At 41.5% G+C, this 22,263-nt stretch overlaps 1 protein-coding gene across 2 annotated transcripts; it reads right to left on the reverse strand.

Moving 5' to 3' along the window:
* Positions 1 to 7,392: 7,392 nt before the first annotated feature.
* LOC132379614 (uncharacterized) lies at positions 7,393 to 20,743 on the reverse strand. 2 transcript variants are annotated; one of them, XM_059947739.1, is made up of 2 exons: positions 20,585 to 20,743; positions 7,393 to 12,149 (listed from the first exon to the last, which is right to left on the reverse strand). In XM_059947739.1, the coding sequence occupies exon 2, from the start codon at positions 9,875 to 9,877 to the stop codon at positions 8,585 to 8,587; it is 1,293 nt and encodes a 430-aa protein (XP_059803722.1). In that variant the 5' UTR covers positions 9,878 to 12,149; positions 20,585 to 20,743; the 3' UTR covers positions 7,393 to 8,584. The 2 variants fall into 2 exon arrangements, with proteins under 2 accessions (XP_059803722.1, XP_059803721.1); XM_059947738.1 differs by lacking the exon at positions 20,585 to 20,743 and adding an exon at positions 14,314 to 14,523 and having other exon boundaries at positions 7,393 to 12,180.
* Positions 20,744 to 22,263: the final 1,520 nt, after the last annotated feature.

Consider the following 22,263-nt stretch of genomic DNA (forward strand, 5'->3'; position numbering starts at 1 on the left):
GGAAGAGATGATAGGAATGTAGGGAGAATAAATCAAATGGGATTTTAACAGTATGGTATCGCTCTGAGTTGTACTGACTGTGTTTGTGTCTTTGGAACGGCAATATCTTTGTGTTTGGAACATGATCTACTGGCTGTAAGGTGAGTGGTGTCACCAAGTAAGTTGCAGCTGAAGGAAATCAAAGATCTTCTAGAAAAGAAGATTTTTTTTAGAAAACAAGGTAAATATTCTTAACATGAAATGGGCTCTCGCTGGTTTTCTTGCTTGCTATACTTGAGTATCTCTTTGTTGGTTCTTAATTTGATTTAGTGTCTTGTAGGTTTTTTCCACTAGAGAGGTTCATGACAGAGAATACTCCCAGTGGTTCAGCTAAGGTTGGGAATTTGTTATGTGGTGTAACTGGGAGATCAAACCTGCAAGATAACCTAACTTTATTGGGGACTTTGAAGACCTATAATGGAAACTGAAATGGAAGGAGCTGTGTTTATAGAAACTGCATACCAGTCAACAGCTTCGTGGTCTCTTTTTTGAAACTACAAACTGGAACTTGACTCTCTAGTTTTACAGCTCTGTCTTATGCCAAGTAGAAACTATTATTTTGGTGTTACAGTAACTTAAAACTGAGCTGGAGAGCAAAGTGATTGGGTTGTCTGAATTTTATTTTTTATTTCTGGCTTCAGTAAATTTATAAATGACCCTTTTACAGTACAATGCAGAAGTCTTAGAAATACAAATATATATAGGGTGCCTAAGACTTTTGCATAGTACTATATTTATCAATGTGGAGCGGAGAGTGATTTTGTAAATCTGGTGGGAACAATTGATGTTGGGAATGGTGAGGGTGGAGTGCCCAGGAGGGATGTGGGTCAGGTGGCAGAGAAGGAGTGCCATGGTGAGGGGGCGGGTAGCACAGGTGCAGACACACCCAGCCCTGAGACACCAGGCAATGTCACTTGATTCCAAACAGTTGGTTTACTGATCATTAGAAAAGTCTTTCTGTTGCTTCCCACTCTCTCCCCTCTCCTTTGCCCTTTTCACAACCATGATTCCCCTCTCCCTGCTCCTTTCCCACTCTCTGTTCACAATAGAGAATATCAGAATCAGGTTTATCATCACTCACAAATGTCATGAAATTTATTCTTTTTGATGCAGCAACACAGCGCAATACATAAAATTACTACAGTACTGTGCCTAAGACTTTTGTACAGCAGTGTACATTGTGAAGCAATGTGATTGTGTAACTTCAATAGAATATAACCTGTTCAAAATCCTATTGAATTACTACCATAGTGAACTGAAGAACTGTATGCAAATAGTATTGCTGGACTTCATACCTTGTGATCACTGTATATGCTTGTGCAGAGCTTATTTTTAAAAATTCTTATTTTACCTTGCAGAGCAGATTCAATGGGCCAAATGGCCTGTGTCTTTTGGTCTTACATTAATTAGTAAAGTAAGAATGTAAATAATTAACTTATTTTCATTCACAGCTGTGCTTAAGTTTGTTACACAACCTAGAGATTGGTCTACCTACAGGCAGCCACGAAACAGAGAAAGCCCAAAAGAACCCAATAAAAGCAAAGAAACGTTCTGAACTGGTGCCACCTGAGCAAAGATTTATTTTCCGATATCTGGCTTCAAGTGGACAAAACTACTGGAACCATTCATTGTAAAATGGGAGGAAGTGTGCATGTATGGATTGGCCCTCACACAATAAGTTTCTCTATTCGGAAGGAAAGCAAACAGAAGAGATATGTTATCTCTTCAGAGGAAGGGGTGGATAGTCTTGGCTAGCAGGCATTCCTGAATCTTATAAAGCCTTCCCTTTGAGCAGAAGTGTCTGTTTAAGATTTCGCTCAGTGATTATTTTGCAGTAGGTCAACATCATTAGACGATTGAGAGTCACTCCACAGATTCTGACTGCATTATGTAATTAAGAGTGGTGGACAAAGCTAAGATATCCCACTGAATGATGGAACAGATTAGCATTAACACTAACATCAACCTGAATTCTTGCAGAAACAAGCCTGTGCACAGTAACATTCTGATAATTTGGGACTTTGGTGGTGCCAAGTGAGCTGATGTTCTGGACCATGGGATACTGTGGCTATTGATACACAAAACATTTTTATTTCTCTTTTTAACATTTTACACCTCAGTACAGTGTACTTCGTGGGAAGGCAGTGAGTTTGAATAGAGTGGCAAATAGACAGGCACCCTTGACCCCAGCTCCTGGAGCAGCCTAATCCACGATGATCCCGATTCAGACCGTGACCCTGACTCCAACTCATAGCCAGAGTCTAGGTCCCAGCACCGACTGTACCTCCCCTGTACTCTGGATCCCAGCCCACAAGCTGTACTAATGAGGGAGCCAGACTGCCTATCACCAGAATTTTTGAACAACTGCTTGTTAGATTATTATATTCTACTCTACTGTGTAATCTGAGAAAAGATACTTACAAAACACACTCTGTCTTGCTTGTGAAACAAAATCATAACAGTCTATTTGTAACAAGTAGATTTTCCCCAGGTATAATACTCTATCTGCGGCTGTTACATTTTCAAATTGTCCTTCTATTTCAGATTGCATCTTCTGTTTTCCTTGCCTATTTCTATAAGCTCGGTTAGGTGTTTTTCTCGACTGTGAGTGTCTATTTTGATTTTTCTTTCCACTTTTATTATTCTCTCACCTCAGGCCAGGTTTCCCTGCTTTTCAGTAATCCTCAACACTTCCCGGCTGAATCTCAATGAACATCACATTCCTGGTTCTCCCCATCGATAACTTCCTGCAATAATTCTTCCCTCTCCAGTCTCTTCCTGCTTGTATCCAAGGAGTTAACGGTAACTCTTTGAAGACAGAGTCTTGGACCTAAAGCATTCTATCTGCTTCTCTTTCCACACTTGCTGCTTGACCCAAATGAGCATTTTCAGAATTTTCTGATTCTATTACAAAAGTAAATCTTGCTTTCATGCCATCCTGCCTAAATGCATTTTTTGTTAAAGTTCATGTAGTGGAGATGCATAGGCACAAAACAAGTCTTTTGTTGGTTGTAAGAAAAACCTATTCTTCTGCAGGCGTTTGATCCTTGGCAGCATGGGATCACCTGGGAATTACAGGGGCTGACTCTCATGATGCTCCCTGCCTTGGAACTTGGATGGATACAATATACAGTACTGTGCAAAGTCTTAGGCACATATGTATGGCTAGGGTGCCTAAGATTTTTGCACAGTACTGTATTTGTCAGCACAGAGCAGAGAGTGAGTTTGTAAATCTGGAAGGAGCAAAGGATGTTGGGAATGGCAAGGGTGGAGCATCATGGGACAGGTGGTAGAGAAGGAGTGCCGGGGTGGGGGGGGGGGGGGGGAGTTGGCGCAGGTGCAGACACACCCAGTCCTGAGGCACCAGGCAAGGTCATTTGATTCCTAACAATTGGTTTATTAATCATTGCAGAATGTCTGTCTGGTGCTTCCTGCTTCCCATTTTCTGAACTATGATTCCCCTCTTGTAGTCCCCTTCCTTCTCTCAGTCAACAATAGAAACTCATATCAGAATCAGGTTTATCATCACCCACAAATGTCATGAAATTTGTTTTTTGTTGTGGCAGCAGTATAATGCAATACATAAAATTACTACAGCACTGTGCAAAAGGCTTGGGCACCCTAGCTATAGATATGTGCCTAAGAGTTTTGCACAGTACTGTACCTCAGGCAATGCAATGAACACTTTAAGGCACTGTAGGTGAGCCAATGCAAGTGACCCTTCCCGTTTTATACTCTACTGTTACCCAGTGAATTGATTATCCCTAACGACAAAGACTAGAAAAAATAACACCGAATTATTTTAATAGCTGTTGAATTCCTATGATTGCATATTGTGGCCATTATATTAAGTCTCTAAAGATCCAGTGTTAACAGCTTGAATATAGTTGGTGTTTAATAGTACCAAGTATGAACAAGACCAACTTGATTCTGTACAACAAAAGGACAAAGAACTGTTATCATTAAAAAGGTAAATTTCTGATTATTTTTTGAATATTTTTAATCCTAGAACATTACAGCACATTGAGCCTTTTGCCCATGATGCTGTGCTGACCTTTTAATCTACCCCAAGATCCATTTAGCCCTTTACAACCATATAACCCTGCATTTTCTTTATTGATGAATCATATTGGATACATTTCCACAGATAAATTGTTGGATTATATTTGGCTGTAAAACAAGTTACAAATGACTTAATTCCGAATTTGAAGTTTATTGAGTTTTCCTGACCTTACCCTGGCTTTGGAGGGGTTTGTATTTATTTCACCTATCCTGGAAAGAAAAGAAAAATTTGCAAAGTTTCAGAAAAGAATCGTGTATATAAAATGCCCATGTTCGAGTTCCTTTTTAATGGTTTTTTTTTATGTTTTAGGAAACAAAAAATCAATGATACCAATTTCTTTGGCAATATGTGATTTAGTCAAATAACCTACTTACCAGAAAAAGAAGTGCACAGTAGAAATGGTTCTAAGATTAATGGAAGAAAAGATGCCTCTGGAGTTACCCGGCTAAAGATTCGGATTTTTAAAAAAACGGAAGTGATCTCTAGTTTCACAATCAGATTTGTGAAAGGGAAGCTCAATATTATTACATTCCAAGCAATGGAAATTCTGTGATTGTAGTAACATCCTATGTATTTGGTTAACTTATTCTTCCCCTATGGGGAACTTATCCAACTGACAACAAAGCCCTAAGATAATGCCAACTCTTGTCAGGAAGTGGGCAGGTGTTGCCTTCCCAGTCCATGGGACTTTTCTAACACTTGTAGGGATCACTGGGTGAGCACCAGTGTGCCAATAGCTACTTCACACTTCAGCACAAATGCTTGATATATCTTGGCTCCTTTGGGTATTTCCATAGCAGGCAGGCTGAATGATTAATTCACTCAGTGTAGAATCTTAAGTTCAAGCCTTCATCCTGTGATTCTGTGGTACAGGGCAGCACGGAATAGCATTTCTGCTGCAAATTGTCAACAAACGCTGGTCTGTTATTTTTACAATTATTGACATTTAACTGAAAAGAACTGGCGAAAAACCTGCATTGGTATTAATTTCTATCTGTCATTTATTAAGAGTTGTTAATACCCTTGCTATATTCTTCTGTAATAAAGGTCATCTACCTTCCATTCTAAGTGAGTGAAAAGTATGATTAAAATCATATTCAAATCATGTGGTTTTGATGCAAATAGATTTTCATTGAATTGCATTCAAAAATACAGCTCTTAAATGTCAGCTGTTTGGCAGCTGATCTAGGTGTGTCCATGACAACTCGGCCTCTCCATGCTGAGAGAGCTGGAGTAGAAATATTTCTTTTACAATAGCTGTAGAATTGGACTTGGAACATCCAGCATAGGAAATTTCAATGAGAATTATTTTAAAATACATAATAAAAACTAAGATATCAAATTCATCCACAGATATCTGAGCCAAAGTGGAATCAAGGGGGAATAACGTAAAAACAAACATACAAATTAGAAGTGGGAATTTCAGTTCCTCAGGCTTGATCAGGTCTTTAATGGCTGCTCTTACTGTAACTGTTCCTGATGTTTACAGTTACTGTTCTATAGATTTGCTAAGTACGCCTGCAGAAAAAAGAATCTCGGTGGTACGTGGTGACATGTATGGAATCTGATAATAAATTTTACTTTGCACCTTTGAACTTCAACCACAATGTCACATTCCCATTTACCCACTGTAACCTTTCTCTTTTTTGCTAACAGTTAACTATCCGTTACATTTTTGAAATATTCAAAGACTGAGCACCTTCTGCACAAAGACTCACAGTCGTCTGAGAAAAAACAAAGATGCCACCAGCTCAGTAACAGATTGGTGATACCTTGTTTTTTAAAGCACCTAATTCCAGATTTTCCCACGAAAAAATCATCCTCTCCTGTCCATCCTCTGAGTGTTATTACTCAGGTCACTCGCAGCTTCTAAACTTTGCCATATATGAGTGTTTAATCTTTCCTGGTATGACAACCAATCTGTTTGTGGTATTTGTCCAGCAAACCCTCTCTGAGCTACTCTCAATGCAGTAATGCATTGTGATTGCTGGGGAATTGCTCAGCTACCAGAGAGGGCAAGACTGCCATTCGATCGCTGGAGGAATCAACCCCCTGCCGGAGAGGGAAAGTTCTGCCACTGTCCTCAGGGAATGCTCCCCAGGTTTTCTGCATTTTGGATCATGGGCTTGGACTATAAACTTTTTTAAAGTTTTTCTGTTAATATTCTGTTTTTTTTGCCACATCTTTCTCGTTTTTTGTGTGTTGCGGAGGGGGATTTGGGGGTCGATGCGCCTGTTCCATTTTTGTTCATTTTTTATGTGGGAAGGAGGGATTTGGAGGTTGATGATCATGTTGCCGTTCTTTTTCTTTCTTGGTTTTGTGGCTATCTGGAGAAGAAGAATTTCAGAGTTGTACACGTTGCTAATAAATGAACCTTTGGAAATACTAACCTTACATAAATTTAATGATATGCACACTAATGCAGATATACTCTATATAACTGATGCATAACTTGTCTAGCAATAAATGATAACCATTCTGTTTGGTGCAGCTTCATAGTAGTCTGCAGAAGCTGCTCAACCCACTGAGTTCCTCCTGCAGCTTGTCTGTTGCTCTAGAAAATTTGTGATTCATGCACGCAGATCTCAAGACTCCTGCAATCTCTCACCATTTAAATAATATTCTGAAACCACTTTGCCCACCAAAACAGGCACGTTCACGTTTTACACAGAGAATGAGTGCATGGAATGCCCTGCTGCAGGTGGTGGTAGAAGTAGATACATTAGGGAGATATAAGAAAATCTATGATATATACATGGATGATAGAAAATGGAGGACAGTGTAGGAAGAAAGGGTTAGATTGATCAAACCCTTGGATCTTAGGTTAAAAGGTGGGCACAACATTCATGTGCTGAAGGGCTTGTACTAAGCTCCAGTGTTCTATGTTCTAATGTAAATCAATTTCTGGAACAATATTGGAAGGCCATTTCTCAAGCTTCATTTCCAGACACTGGAAATATGGAGATGTTCAATTTTCTGATTTACTTGCTAAACATGCTTCAGAAATCGCTTTTTATGTAGCTCAGAGAAATTACTTCATGTGTAGTTGGGCTGTGCAGATTAGAAGGGTTCTTGTCAATCGATTTCAGCCAGTGCAGAAGTAAGGGCAATAAAAATGATTCCAGCGTTTCTAAGTTTAGTAAAGGGAAAAGTGGCCATAGGTTCTGCTTGTGTTTCTTATCAGTGTTGCGAATTCCCGTAATTGTATCACTTACCAGCAAAGATAGAGAGGTCCATTGAAGTCTGATGGTACTATTTTTAAAAGTATTTATTGATAAAGGGCACAAAAATAAGATTAATGCAAACATACAGGTAATATACGTCGTCAATACTAAATCTAAGCGCAGGTATAATAATAACCAATTAGAAATAGCTCTATCATTGTCTAGGGGTTAGTGTATTGTCCGATGGAAAGATAACAGTCACTATCAGTTCGTTCAAGCTGCAGCGTTGCTGGGTTTAAAAATGATGCGGTTTAAACTTGCCCCAGGTCTTTTAAGATGCTGATCCATTGAGTCAGGGGAGCGGGCTTCCCCGTTGTTAGCTAAAAGCTGTTTTCCCGTGGTTCCAGCCACCAATTCCAGCCACGGAATTGAATGCACGTGGCTTCCTTCAGATGACTTCCTGCTGGTACGTGGTCGCTTAACGTTTTTTTCTGGTGCATCTAAAGGAGTTGTTCCCCAGACCCTCTTTTATACTTCCTCACGGGGTCTCCGATGTCAATCAGGTTGGGATGATGCAAGCCCTCAACCAGCCCACTCTGGTCATCCCCTGAGGGGCTTCAATGAATAGTACAGTACTCAATACACAACTGGGACTTCCAGAGACAATAGCCATGTCCCGTAGCTTTACATCGCCGGGGAAATGAGGCATTTTGCACGTTCCGTTCTCATTTCTTGGGCCCCTTGACCCAACCCACCAGTGATCTTGCGATTCTCACAAAGGAGGGGGCTATGGACGTCACACCCCCTTTCTTCAAGGCGTTTTTTACCATCAGAAAAAAACGAATACAGAGTCTCACAGGGTGTTAGAATCTAACCAAAGTTTTTTTTTCTAGAGTAATACAGTGATACATTCAATTCAGTATCTAAACAGTTAACGAATACAGTGTCACTTTCTTCAATATCTTGACATCGTATACCGTACTAAAGTCTTGTAGCATCAGACTTCAATTTAATAACCGCCTATTTTTATTTCTTTCCTTCAGCAACAACTCTAAGGAGGTGTGATCTTAGCTTCCGTGCATCTACAAAAGTTTATGGAACTACACATTTTCGGTCATTTTCAAACTGAACAGGCATGCTTCAAGGGGGTTGTCTTTATTATTCACAGGCTGTGTCGAAATCCCGTACAACTGGCTTTGCTATTTAAAAATGGCATCCCCATTAACCGTCGCCTCTTTTCCGGGTACTTCCCATGTGGGGAGTTGGCGCACCCTGGCGAACTCGGCTTTCATCCGCTCCTTCCAGAGGAGTAATTTTATCAACAATGTGTTTGGAAACTTAGCCCATTTCCCGAATTTCCACCCAATTCCTTAATTTTACTCAAATTGCTAGTTTTCTCTTCAGGACCCCTGAGGCTATTGGGTCTCGATACTAGCGACCCCTCTTTGTTCAAACAGCATTTCGAATTCTGCCTCTTTACACCACATTTTGGAATAATAATAGCGTGGGGGGCCCCGTCACCTTCCGGCTGAATCGGTAAGCGATCGGCAGAGTTTAAAATTTCTTCATTCGATTTGGGAACTACAGATTTCCCGTTTCCTTCAATGATAATATTTATCTCCCCATTTGTGAACTCCGCATTAACTTTCAGCACACCTTCGAGCACAAACACCTGGAAACTCTCACTTCCCACTATTACCAAGGTTAACCCTTTCTTCACTGAACCAAGTCTATCTGATCCACCAGGACGGCCATTCCGTTCCACTGAATCAAATACCTCAGACTTTTTCTGAGCTCCGTTACTAGGTTCAGTACCACGTGCATCCCCATCTTGGACACACTCAAACGGGACATTGGCCTCTTCCAGGCTTTCAATACCCGTACCCTTTTCAAATTCTACGTTTTCCCGATCCTCCCAGGTACTCTCTGGGCAACTCCCTTCCGGAGTAAACTCAACCCCGCGGGCTGAAACAACCTCATCTGCCAACCCAGCAGACTTCTTCAAGGCCAGGGCACCCTTTTCATCTAGGACTGCCCTCTTTTCATTATCGGGAACACCTTTAGAATTTTCAGCTTCTTCAAACAGTTCTGCCAAACCAGACAGATCATCCCTGTCCAACTCTGGACCTCTTAAACGCTCTATTGGTTCCTCATCTTTATTTCCTTGCTCTAGGGCCTTTCTCCTCGCTAAGGGCAGGTCTACCTCCGCTCCCTTACCCTCTTCCACTTTACTACTCTTCGTTTTACCACCCTCTAAACCCTCCTGGTACAGGGTCGGTAGAAACGTCTCGGCCAAATCAAAACTGGCCGGATTTAAACTGCTCTCATTCTCAGCTGCCTCTCTCGACATGCTGCGAGTGACTGCGCATGCGGGGTAGATCTTGGAATCTAGGGGCAGGGCCACCGCACTCGCTGGTCGGCGGGTCGGCAGCATTGCCGACCAGACCTTACCACCTGCTAAATCGTTACCGAGAAGGACGTCCGCGTCAGTTCTCAGGAATTCTGATCGCACTCCTATTTCAACTGGTCCAGATAACAGCTCACAATCCATAATGACCTTATGTAAGGGAACCATTTCTGTTCCTTTACTTATTCCCTTCACAGCTACCATCTTCGTCTTGCGACCAAACTCTAGAACCTTACTGCTGATCAACAACAGCTCAGCCCCCCGTGTCTCTCCAGATCCGTACAGGAACTGGTGTGTCCCCCTCCCTCACTGACACGGTTCCGTGTGACAGACAAGTCTCAGACCCTTCTCGTACTCTTGTCTACCCGGGGCTCTCTTGACGATTTACTGATTACCACGACACATCTGATAGGGACTGCTGCTTTCCCTTTTCCTGTCTCTTTCCTCGGAGCAAAGAACCTAGATGCAATATGTCCCCCCTTTCCACAATTAAAACAGGTCAAGCCCAGAAATCTCTGGCCGTCTGGCCTCTCCCCCTCAACCTTACCACTAGCTTCCGGCGGGACCTCTGCCTCAGCCGGCGGACTTTCTTGATCGTTCCCATGGTCTCTCTGGGAGCTTTTATTCGAGGAAAACTTGGTCTTGTGGGTTAGGTCATATTCATCTGTGAACCTAGCAGATGAATATCTCCAGAGAATGGCCGCCTTTACTTTGTCATAACTCTTCTCCTCTCCCTCCTACTCGGCCAACGCCGTATATGTCCGCTGTGCCTTCCCCTTTAACACACTTTGTAACAGCGCCACCCACTGACCTCTGGGCCACTTCTGATTCATGGCCACCTTTTCAAAAAGCAAGAAATAACTATCAACATCCGTCTCCTCGAACGGAGGTACTAACCTCAACTCTTGACTAACATTGAACCGCTCCTCTCGGTCTGACCCTGGAACTCGTGGCTCCTGCCGTAACTTCTCCATCCCCCAGTCATGTTTCCTCTGTTTCTCTTTCTCAGCTGCTTCCAGCTGTTTTAACTGAATTTCATGCTCTCGTTTCACCTCTAACTCCTTCAGCTGGAGCACATGCTCCCTCTCTTTCTCTCTCTCAGCCCTTTCCCTCTCTTGCTCTCTCTCTCTCTCTCTCAGCTGCCTCCAGCTGCTTTAGCTTAATTGCATGTTCCAACTTTAATTTCTCCAACTCTAACTGAGCCGTCCCACTAGCTGGTGCCTCTTCAGGGATATTTTCCAATACCTCAGCTGTAAACACATTCTTCCCAATATAATACTGAGTTATTGCCCTTCGCACCTCCCGCTTTTTCATTGACAACCTCACCCCTGCGAGGTTTAACACCTTCGCCAATTTTATCAAGTCCGATTTTTAGGCCGCCTCCAGCGCCTCCAGATTTGGGTTTTCTATAAATTCACCCACGTCCATCTTTGCTGGTTTCCCGTCTGGCTACCCGCGTAACCAGATCCAAGTTTTGGACTTACAAGCCCGATTCACTGGCCTCCCAATTCGGTGTCAAATCCCGGACGAGCCCCCAACTTTGTTACGAATTCCGTAACTGGAATTCGTAACTGTTACGTAACTGGATCACTTACCAGCAAAGATAGAGAGGTCCGTTGATGTCTGATGGTACTATTTTTAAAAGTATTTATTGATAGAGGTCACAAAAATAAGATTAATGCAAACATACAGATAATATACGTCGTCAATACTAAATCTAAGCGAGGGTATAATAATAACCAATAAGAAATAGCTCTATCGTTGCCTAGGGGTTAATGTATTGTCTGATGGAAAGATAACAGTCACTATCAGTTCGTTCAAGCTGCAGCGTTGTTGGGTTTAAAAGTGATGCGGTTTAAACTTGCCCCAGATCTTTTAAGATGCCGATCCGTTGAGTCAGGGGAGCGGGCTTCCCCATTGTTAGCTAAAAGCTGTTTTCCCATGGTTCCAGCCACGGAATTGAACGCATGTGGCTTCCTTCAGATGATTTCCTGCTGTTACGTGGTTGCTTAATGTTTCTTCTGGTGCGTCTAAAGGGGTTGTTCCCCAGACCCTCTTTTATACTTCCTCATGGGGTCTCAGATGTCAATCAGGTTGGGATGATGCAATCCCTCAACCAGCCCACTCTGGTCATCCCCTGAGGGGCTTCAATGAATAGTACAGTACTCAATACACAACTGGGTCTTCCAGAGAAAATAGCCATGTCCCGTAGCTTTACATCGCCGGGGAAATGAGACATTTTGCACATCCTGTTCTCATTTCCTGGGCCCCTTGACCCAACCCACCGGTGATCTTATGATTCTCACAAAGGTGGGGGCTATGGACGTAACATCAGTTAACTCACTCTGGAAATATCCTCAGGTCAGTCTTATAGGATGAGAGGTTCAGGTTGAAATGTCATTCGTTTATTGTGGAATAGCATTGCCACTCACAAATCTTCATCTTCAAGTCAACATTGCCACTCACAAGTCAACATCTTCAGGAGAGGAGAAAGTTCATGAGCAGAACTGAAAAAACACACGCACACAGCTGTTCAGATTTTGTACTGGATGTTGTCTGAAGATAGAAGTACTTACAGTACTCAGTTTAGATCGTTATCACCTGAAATTTCCAACCCAACAAGTGGTTCTGTGGTTAGAAGCAACCCTAACCCTCTCGCAAGTAGAGGAGCATAGTTTCTGTTGACACATGGGTAGCATTTCCGCTGCTTTTGTACATTCTTTGGTCATGCTCCATGAAGGATATTTGTTTTTAAACGATTGCAACAAGGTCTACTGATTTTGGATCCCTGTGGACACACTGTTTGTCATCACAGGTGATCTATCACTCTGGCTTTTAAACCACGATTGTAATCAGAATCAGAATCAGATTTAATATCACTGGCATATGTTGTGAAATTTGTTAACTCTGTAGCAGCAATATATGGTAATCGAGAAAGAAAAGAAAACTTTGAATTACAATAAGTAAATATACACAGAGTTAAATTAAATAAGTAGTGCCAAAAATAGGAAATAAAAAAGTAGTGAGGGAGTGTTCATGGGTTCAATGTCCATCAAGAATGAGGTGGTAACTATGAATAAAAAGGTACTGTACTCTGTACAGGGGCTCACAGTTTCCAGAGGGCACCTTGCTCCAACTATTGATGTAGGCGGGAAGCACAGCAGTGGGCAGGACTGAGAATGGAATAAAATTACGGGAACATAATCAGCCAGTGAACGTAAAGGGCAGTGAGGGAGGTAAGAGAAGCTCTGAACGGAAAGTCAGCAGCTCTGTGCCATCTGGCATCACCACTAACGGAATAAAAGGCAAATGATATGTCTCAGGGTCACAAATACTTCAAATTTAAAGTCTTAAAGGCTGCTGACGGTGTCTCAGTGATAACCCGAGGACACCTAAGTCATTTTATTTCTCTCTGCTCCCAGAAGAACCAGATTCAACCAAGTCATCACACCAACAATACCACCTGAGCTCACACAGTTCTCTCGGATGGGATGAGCCAGTGTGTCTAGAAAGAAAGTTGACTATGAGGCTCATGTGATGTTGAATTTGAATGCATGAATTAGTAGACTCTTAATGCATTTAATTTGTTAGTTGTAGATCAGCTCCTCTGAATCTCTCCTGTGAATCAAAAGTTGTAAAAATGAGAAGGAAAATGTTGAAAGTAATAATGGACATTTGGGCTTTACTCAACACCCTTCTTTTGTCAACCACTGACCTGTCATTTAGTCTGCAATACCCTTTTGGACCTGGCTGGCCTGCACAGGTGCAGATAAGACCTTTATAAACCCCAACACAGAGAATCTCGGGCAAGAACATACTTCTCCCCCAGTTCCCTCTAGGATTGTTTCATTCCCCTTTCCTTCACTTCCATTGGACCAGTTGATCAGAAAGCGCAGGTTAGAAGAGCACAAGGGATGATGCAAATACTGGAAATTCAGAGCAAACCAAAGACAAAATGCTGGAGGAACTCAGTAGGTCAGGGAGCAGCTACAGAGAGGGATAAAGTGTAAATGTTTTGGGCCAAGACACTTCATTAGGACTGAAGGGTCCTGGCCTGAAACCTAGAAATCAAAAGCAACAGAAAGAAGTTATGGTTTGATGCCCTGCCTGGTGACTTAGAGTGCGTTGCACAGCATTTTGTGTGTGCTACAGCTTCTTATAGTTATAATTATTCCCTTAGAATTCATACATATGCTGTACTTTAGTGGGTTTTTTTTGGTTTCTTTGGTAAGACACTGAATGAACATCTGGCTTGCCCACAAAGGGAATCATTTTCACCTCCACTCTTGTGCGTGTATGAACAGAAGCCATTATGTGGTGTGGAATTTAGAGCTGCTGACAGAACTTAAGCTGCGTATCAGCGAGCAGGTTATTCAGAAGTACCATTAGTTGTTGCTTCTCTCACTCAAAAGGTTTGCCAATACTTAGTTTGAACCAACATGCTGCCTGAAAGCAGCTACCTTCCTATATTTTTGGAACTAACTTTACAGCACTGGATTAAAGAAACTTGATATTCTTAAGTAATATGTACAGCAGAACATCCTGCTGAAAACCAAGAAGCAACTGTCAAGATGGAAAGACTACTGTTACCCATTTTTTTCTCCTTATTATATTTTTCTGGAGCATTCTGAGTTTCTCACCTTGCCTACCTTGTTCTAACTATTGTATCTTTTTTGAGTCCTTGATATGACGTGTCGGTGAGCTATCTTCTGGGATGTAGCTACCTTCTTCCATAATGCTCTGTCAAACTTTTCCTATTTCTGCCACAGCAATGCTCATTCTCAGGAACTCAGCCTATAGGTCCTTGGTTCCCAATATTTGCAAACTTCTCTTCCAGTTCTTCTTAAAACATGCCCTGGAAGTGGGAAGGTAATGATATTAAACACTTTAAAAAATAATTTCCTACTAATTACAATATTAAATAATTGGAAATACAGTGCTGTGCAAAAGTCTTAGGGATATATATATATATATATATAGGTAAGGTGCCTCAGACTTGTGCATAGTACTGTAGTAATTTTATGTATTGCACTGGACTGTTGCCACAAAAAAAAATTCATGATGTGAGTGTTGATAAACCTGAGTCTGATATGGATATTGTGGAGTGACAGTAGGAAGAAAAAAGGGAGAAGGGAATCATGATTGGGAAAGAGGGAAGGGAGAGGGAAGCACCAGAGCGACATACTGTAATGATCAATAAACCAATTGATTGGAATCAAAAGACCTTGCCTGGTGCCTCAGGGCTGGGTGTGTCTGCACCTGTGCCACTCCTCTCCCCGGCACTCCTTCTCTGCCACCTGTCCTATACCCCTCCTGCGGCACTCCACCCGCACCATTCCCAACATCCTTATAGCCGAGGTATATGTGCCTAAGACCTTTGCACAGTACTGTAGTTTCAAGTTAGATTGAAAATTATCAACCATCAATTATCAATTAGTTGATCATCAGTTATCAACTTACAAATAATATGCTCTCCCTAGTGATCAGTTTGAGGTCTGTCAGAACCTCTAAACTCCATAGTACCTAATGACAATCAATTGGAAATTTGTCAGTATTTATGAAGGAGGCGAAAGATAATTGCTATAAGAATTGCTGCAAGACTATGTCTAAAAGGTATTATTAGGCACAGATGACTGAGCTTTAAGTCAGAAGTGACCTGGGAATGCTGACTGAGATTTGTAGAGGTTAAGTTCTGCCCAACTAACCCAATCTGAGTTTTTTTTTGAGAATTAAAGTCAGGTTATTAATTTCAAGTCTACAGGACCCAACCATTGTATAGTTTGGATCTTTGGGCTTGGATCAATGCAGGACAGTAAATGTTTATTTTATAAATGGATGTACTGTTCTTTCTCCAAACATCTCATTGTACGAAAGCCAATGCTGGAGGAACTGGACAGGCCAGGCAGCATCAGGACTGATGCAGCATCTCGACTGTTTACCCTTTTCCATAGATGCCACCTGACCTGCTGCGTTCCTCCTGCACCATTTGTGTGTTGCTTTGGATTTCCAGCATCTGCAGATTTTCTCGTGTTTTTGCTTCAAAGCCAAGTCTTTTACATTAAATAAAGTTATATCATGGTGATGCTTTGAGAGGGTTTGGTATGGACAGCATGAGGCAGTCCTTCAGGATAATGTACCTCTACTCCAGCCACACCTCCTAGAGGACCACAACCTCATCATGGTTTGGAGGCTTGCGTGCCTCAATGACCCGGAGAACTGTATTGGCTGGAGTCAGGGTTTTATGCTTTGGCTCTTGGTAGGGTCACCCATGCCAAACAAGTAAAAGGGTAGAGGTTTGACTAAGAGTGTTCCATGGGTCCTCCTGGTTCATGGGTTCATCTCAGGGCTAACAACCCTGACTGGTAAAACAAAATCATTACAGAAACAGCAATGAAGAATCTTTCTCTATCTGAATCCAATGGCATTCCTGAGTCTCTGCCATGGTCTTGCGTGACTGACAGATGTGTAAACAGAGAGGGAGCTACTGACACGATGAAGGAAGCCCTGAACACCACCAGAAGTGGAGAACCTTCATTGCTGCCCTTAACGCCAGCAGTGTAACAGGCAGTAAGTAAGTAGTACTCCAGACACAGACTAAATGTCTAATCAGGGGGAAAGATGTTGCTGACAGGGAGAAGGGACCTGGCTCAGACCCATGAGGACACTGGGATGAGGAGCTGATGACCCTGACTGGAAGAGAACGGGGGGGGGGGGGGGTAAAATTAACAAGCTCATGTTGAAGGGTTCTGCGTAGTGGCCAAGTTGTGAAGGCTGTACAAATATGGGAGCACGGCTCGACTGAATGGCTGGGATGTGCTTTGGCCCTACACCAAGACAGGATTCTTAGCAATGGTCCAGACTGGTATCAACTCCATGGGTTGGCTTCGGTTAGGGTTAAGTATAATTTTAAACCCAATCAAACCTCTAATCTCATTGGACAATATTTATTGGATTTTCAGAAACAATTTCACACAGAGGACTGTTAGAAGCTTTGTGGCAAAGTTTGCAGATGGAGGGGTAGGTAGTGCTGAGGAAGCAATGTGATTGCAGCAGGACCTAGACAAATTGGAAGAACGGGCAAAAAAGTAACAAGATGGAATACAGTGTTGAGAAACGTATGATAATGTATTTTGGTAAAGGGAACAATAGGGTGGACTATTAACTAAATGGGGAGAAGGTTCAAACTTCAGAGATGTAGGGGGACTTAAGAAACCTCGTGCAAGGCTCCCAGAAGGTTAATTTACAGGTTGATTCTGAGGTTAAGAAGGCAAATTCAGTTTGGCATTTATTTCAAGTGGAATAGAAAATAAAAGTAGGGAGATAATGCTGGGCCTTTATAAGACACTAGTCAGGCTGCACTTGGGAGTATTGTCAACAGCTTTGGGCCCCATATCTCAGAAAGGATGTGTTGTCATTGGACAGAGTCCAGAGAAGGTTCACGAGAATGATTTCAGGAAAGAAGGGGTTAACATATGAGGAGCATTTGGCAGCTTTGGGCCTGTACTCAGTGGAATTTAGAAGAATGCAGGGCAATCTCATTGAAACCTACCGAATGGTGTTAAGGACTAGATGGGATGAATGTGGAGAGGATGTTGGGCGTATCCGGAACTAGAGGGCATAGCCTCAAAATTGAGGGGTGAATTTTTAGAACAGAGGTAAGGAGGAAATTTTTTTAGGCAGAGAGTAGTGAATCTGTGGAATGCACTGCCATAGACTGCAGTGGAGGCCAAGTCCGTGGGTATATTTAAGGCAAAAGTTGATAGTTCTCTTATTGGTCAGGGCATCAAAGGATATGGCAAGAAGGCAGGTGTATAGAGTTGAATGGGATCCGGGATCAGCTACGATGAATTGGCAGAGCAGACTTGATGGGCTGAATAGCCTTATTCTGCTCTTATGTCTTATGGTTTAATCAATGGAAAAACAATGAACTAAAGGCAATCTTTTGACATAGATGAGGAAATAGGAGGGTAGCAGACCGAGAGCACAGACTCCATTGGTACCTTGTAGTTACTGGTATCTCCCAGGTGCGGGAAGTTGCTAATATACATTGATAAGTTAAGTGGGTGAGCAGACCAAAATTCAAAGTGCATTCTCTTTTGACCTGAAATAGATTGAGGAGCATGTTGAGTTGCTGAGAGGCTAAGAACTACAGAGAAGCAGAGAGATTTAAGAGTTCAGGGTCCAGCACCAGGCACAGATCGCCAAACACAGGAGAATAAGTACAAAAATAATTAGGTGACTTATGGCCTATTAACTTCCATCCACAGGGATTGCTGTTATAGCTCCTAATGTAAATCCTGTGCATTTACATTCCGCATGCTTTGCTTCAGGTAATTTTGTTAGCACCGAATCGTGAAGGCTAATTGAAGCCATTAACCACAAAAGTCATTCAGGAACAATTCCCTAGCACACTTTTTTTAAAGAGAAAAACAATTAGTAATCAAGGAGCTACAATCTTTCACACTTTTGAAAGAAAAATCACCGCATCCACCTCATTACCTCCTACCCACTTCTTTAGGGGTGGCCTTGCTTGAATAAGTGAATGATTTGGGATGATGTTGTACAAAGTTAATAAAACTAAAGTAGTAACAAGTTAATAATACTGAATGAGCATTAGGATTGATTCTAAATTACTTAATCAATTTTGCTCTTCCACCTATTTTAAACTGATATCACTTTAGCAACCTAAGGACAGTTACAAGCTCAGGCTATCAAATAAACTCTTCTCGGGCTTCCAGCTGGGTACAGATATCGATTTTAATTGATGTTTTAATGACAAACTCTGCCACCTTCATTAGGAATGATGGCTGATGAAGGTGGCAAAGTTTGTGATTGAACTGTTGGTTTAAATCAATACCTGTACCCAGCTGGAAGCCCAAGAAGAGTTTATTTGTCATATACATCGGGAAAGCACTAGATCCTTTTTTTTTAACTCAGTATATGTTTCCAGTCCGGATCTTCAATGGTCCTTGTATAAAGAAAACAAATTAAAACAGACACAGCAGTCTCTCTACTGTAACACTGCTCTTGATTCCTGTAAGAGTGAGTACAGTGGACAGATGAAGCTTAAAACATCAGAACATGCCAAATTTGGAAAAAGACCATAGGACAAAAATAAAACCACACACAAACATAATGTTACCATGTCAGTGTAGATGCAGATGTTTTTCCCTGAATATTCCCAGCATGGAGTGTCTAATGTGGTGAAAGGTCATTGTTGATTGGAATTTACTGAAACCCTTGATCATGTTTCTCATTGCTCACTAACTCAGAGACAGAGTTTGGCTTTGAAAGCACAAATAAAGCTGTGGTTTAACCATTACAATTGTATTACCTTTCCCAAAAATATTTGTTTATTGTTACAGTACCATGCAATGCAAGTACCCATCCACATGTTCCCAAGGGGACACTGACATTTTCAGCACTGGCAAGAAAATTCACTGTGGTTACTTTGACATTTAATCTTTGAATGCAGTTCTGGGAATTTCACTTTCTAGATTTCTAGCTTTATTAACTTAATCTAAATTTTATATACTTTAAACTAGATAACTTTAAAAAACATTAAAGCCATTTAACAGATGGAACACATAAGGGCAATGGTTAAATTTAGTCTTTCGGTTAAATTTTTTTAGGAATCCATCTTAACAGTAGGCTTAGAAAATTAATGACCACCATCCAGCATGGATAAAATTATTGCGGTGGCCCTGAAGTTCCAGATAGATGTCCAGAGGTCGACAAGCCTGGAAGTAGAGGCCTGAAGATTGAAGGCTGGATTTGAGGAATCCAGTGGTAGAGGCTCGAAGGTTGAAGCCCCTGGGTTGGGTTGAGAGGAGGTCAGAATCAATGTCTACGAGTCATCGGGCCAGGATTGGAGGTTTGAGACCCAATGTTTGCCAGTCTGAGGCCAAAGACTGGAGAGGGAGAGAGAGGAAGTGGGAGAGGGGGAGAGAGAGGAAGTGGGAGAGGGGGAGAGAGAGAGGGAGCAGGAGAGAGGGAGAGGGACAGGGAGAGGGAGAGGAGGGGCTGAGACCATAAGATGTCAGAGCAGAAATCGGCCATTCAGCACATCAAGTCTGTTCTGCCATTCCATAATGGCTGATCTTGCATCCCACTCAACCCCATACACCAGCCCTCTCACCATATCCTTTGAAACACTGACTGATCAGGAAACAATCAACTTCTGCTTTAAATATACCCACGGGATTGGCTTCCACCACTGTCTGTGGCAGAGCATTCCACAGATTCACTATTCTCTGGCTAAAACAATTCTTCCATTCCTCTGTTCTAAAAGGTCACCCCTCAATTTTGAGGCTGTGCCCTCTGGTTCCAGATACCCCCACCAAAGGAAACATCCCCTCCGCATCCACCCTATCTAATCCTTTCAACATTCGGTAGGTTTCAATGAGATCCTCCGCATTCTTCTAAATTCCAGTGAGTACAGTCAAAAACCTCCCAAATGCTCCTCATATGTTAATCCCTTCATTCCCAGAATCATCCTTGTGAACCTCCTCTGGACCCTCTCCAATGACAACGGATCCTTTCCGAGATACAGGGCCCAAAACTGTTGACAATACTCCAGGTGAGGCCCGACTAGTGTCTTATAAAGGCTTTTATATTCTATTTCCCTTAAAATTAATACCAAAATTGCATTTACCTTCTTAACCACAGAACCTGTAAATTAACATTCTGGAAGTCTTGCACGAGGATTGCTAAGTTCCTCTGCACTTTTGAAGTTTGCACCTTATCCCAATTTAAATAATAGTCTGCGCTATTGTTCCTTTCAGCAAAATACATTATCATACATTTCCCAACTCTGTATTCCATCTGCCACGTTTCTGCCCATTCTTCCACTTTGTCTAAGTCCAGCTGCAATTACATTGCTTCCTCAGCACCATCTACCCCTCCACCTACCTTTGTCATCCGCTAACTTTGCCACAATTCCATTATCCAAATCACTGACAAACAATGTGAAAAGGGCTTGTCATGCTGTTGTGTTGGTGTGAATTATTGTTTTGTTGTTGCTGCTGTTGAACATCGATGCTGAAATGTGTGGTGATCCTTGCGGGCTGCTCCCAGCACATCCTCAGGCTCTGTTGGTAACACAAGTGCTGCATTTCACTGTGTGTTTCACTGTACATGTGATAGTTAAAACTGAATCTGAGAAAGAGAGGAGCTAATGGGACAGGGATAGTAAGTGAAACCACGCATGATATAAGGGATATGGTAAAGATGCTGTCAGGTGAATGTTTCATAATTTTACAAATGACTGCAAGGGAAATAATTGGCCTTTCACTCACATTTGTAAATTGCCTGTTTAACATTAATAACAATTTTAATGACCTACAAGCATCATTCTGTGGTACCAATTAATCCGATTCATCTATTTTTTTGTTTTAGATTCCATTAACAACAAAATAATCAATAGTAAGGATCATTGTAGTTTTCAAATATAACTGGATATATGCATTAAACACTCAGAAGTTGGTGCAAAATAACAAATTTCACAACATATATAATAAAACTGATTCTGATTCAAATCTTGCATTTTCTGTTTTTATTTTAGATTTCCGGCTTGTGCAGTATTTTGCTTTTAGATGATTAGAAGATTGATCTGAGATACATCAAAGCATACTGGTTGGTGGGTAACTTGTCGTGTGATTAGGTGAGGGTTAAATCGGGGAATTGCTGGGCCGTGCCGCTCAAAGGGCTGGAGGACCTATTCTGCGCTGTATCTCAGTAAATAAATAATAGAAACGAGAGGCAAGTAAGTCCCCTGACAGAAAACATGTTAAAAGTTCACACGTCAAACAAACCAATGATTTCCCCTCAGTACACACTGTTGCACAAATGTTTTCGTGTTTGTCTTTCGTTATAGAGCTACGTTGTAAACAATATATGTAATAAAAAATTAACCTGTTGTCCACTAATTTGTCACCAAGCCTATAATTCAGGTACAAAAATTCAGCTCTTGTCCTGCATAACTATTACCCAAAAAAAATTAAATCAAAATAAAATGATTATCAGAAATCGACAAAGAATTAATTTGCATGGATGTGGTTCTCTGCTAGTTTCTTCCTTTGCGAAACTATTTACATTACCTTACACTTTACTGTAGCTCACCCAAGTATAGAAACTTAGACTAGGTTTGGGGAAGAGAAAATTACAATTGTAATGGAATCAGTTCAAATTTCATCCAATACAAACTCCAGTACGCCAATGCGAGGCATCAAACAACAGGGAACAAAGCAAGTAATTAATTTCTCTTAAAAGATGCCTAAATTTGAATGGAAAATTGGTTATGACTTTAAGAGCTTCATTTGTTAGCAGTGTTGTTTTGCCCTCCATTGCAATTTTCATGTGAATTTTAGTTGAATTACATATTACAGATCTCTTTACTGAGTGAAACAAAAAATCCTGCTAACTTTGGGGAAAATGACTTACTATGGGATAATTCAACCCAAATGTTAAGGATGACTGTAGAAAGCAATGCATTCACATTCATCACATTGAGGGAATTGTTCTTTATATAATTGCTATTGCTATAAGATGTTCTAGGAATTGGAAGGCACTTATGTTTGGTGCCTAAACTA

Source organism: Hypanus sabinus, chromosome 22, assembly GCF_030144855.1.
Source record: "Hypanus sabinus isolate sHypSab1 chromosome 22, sHypSab1.hap1, whole genome shotgun sequence".
NCBI classification, from domain to species: domain Eukaryota; kingdom Metazoa; phylum Chordata; class Chondrichthyes; order Myliobatiformes; family Dasyatidae; genus Hypanus; species Hypanus sabinus.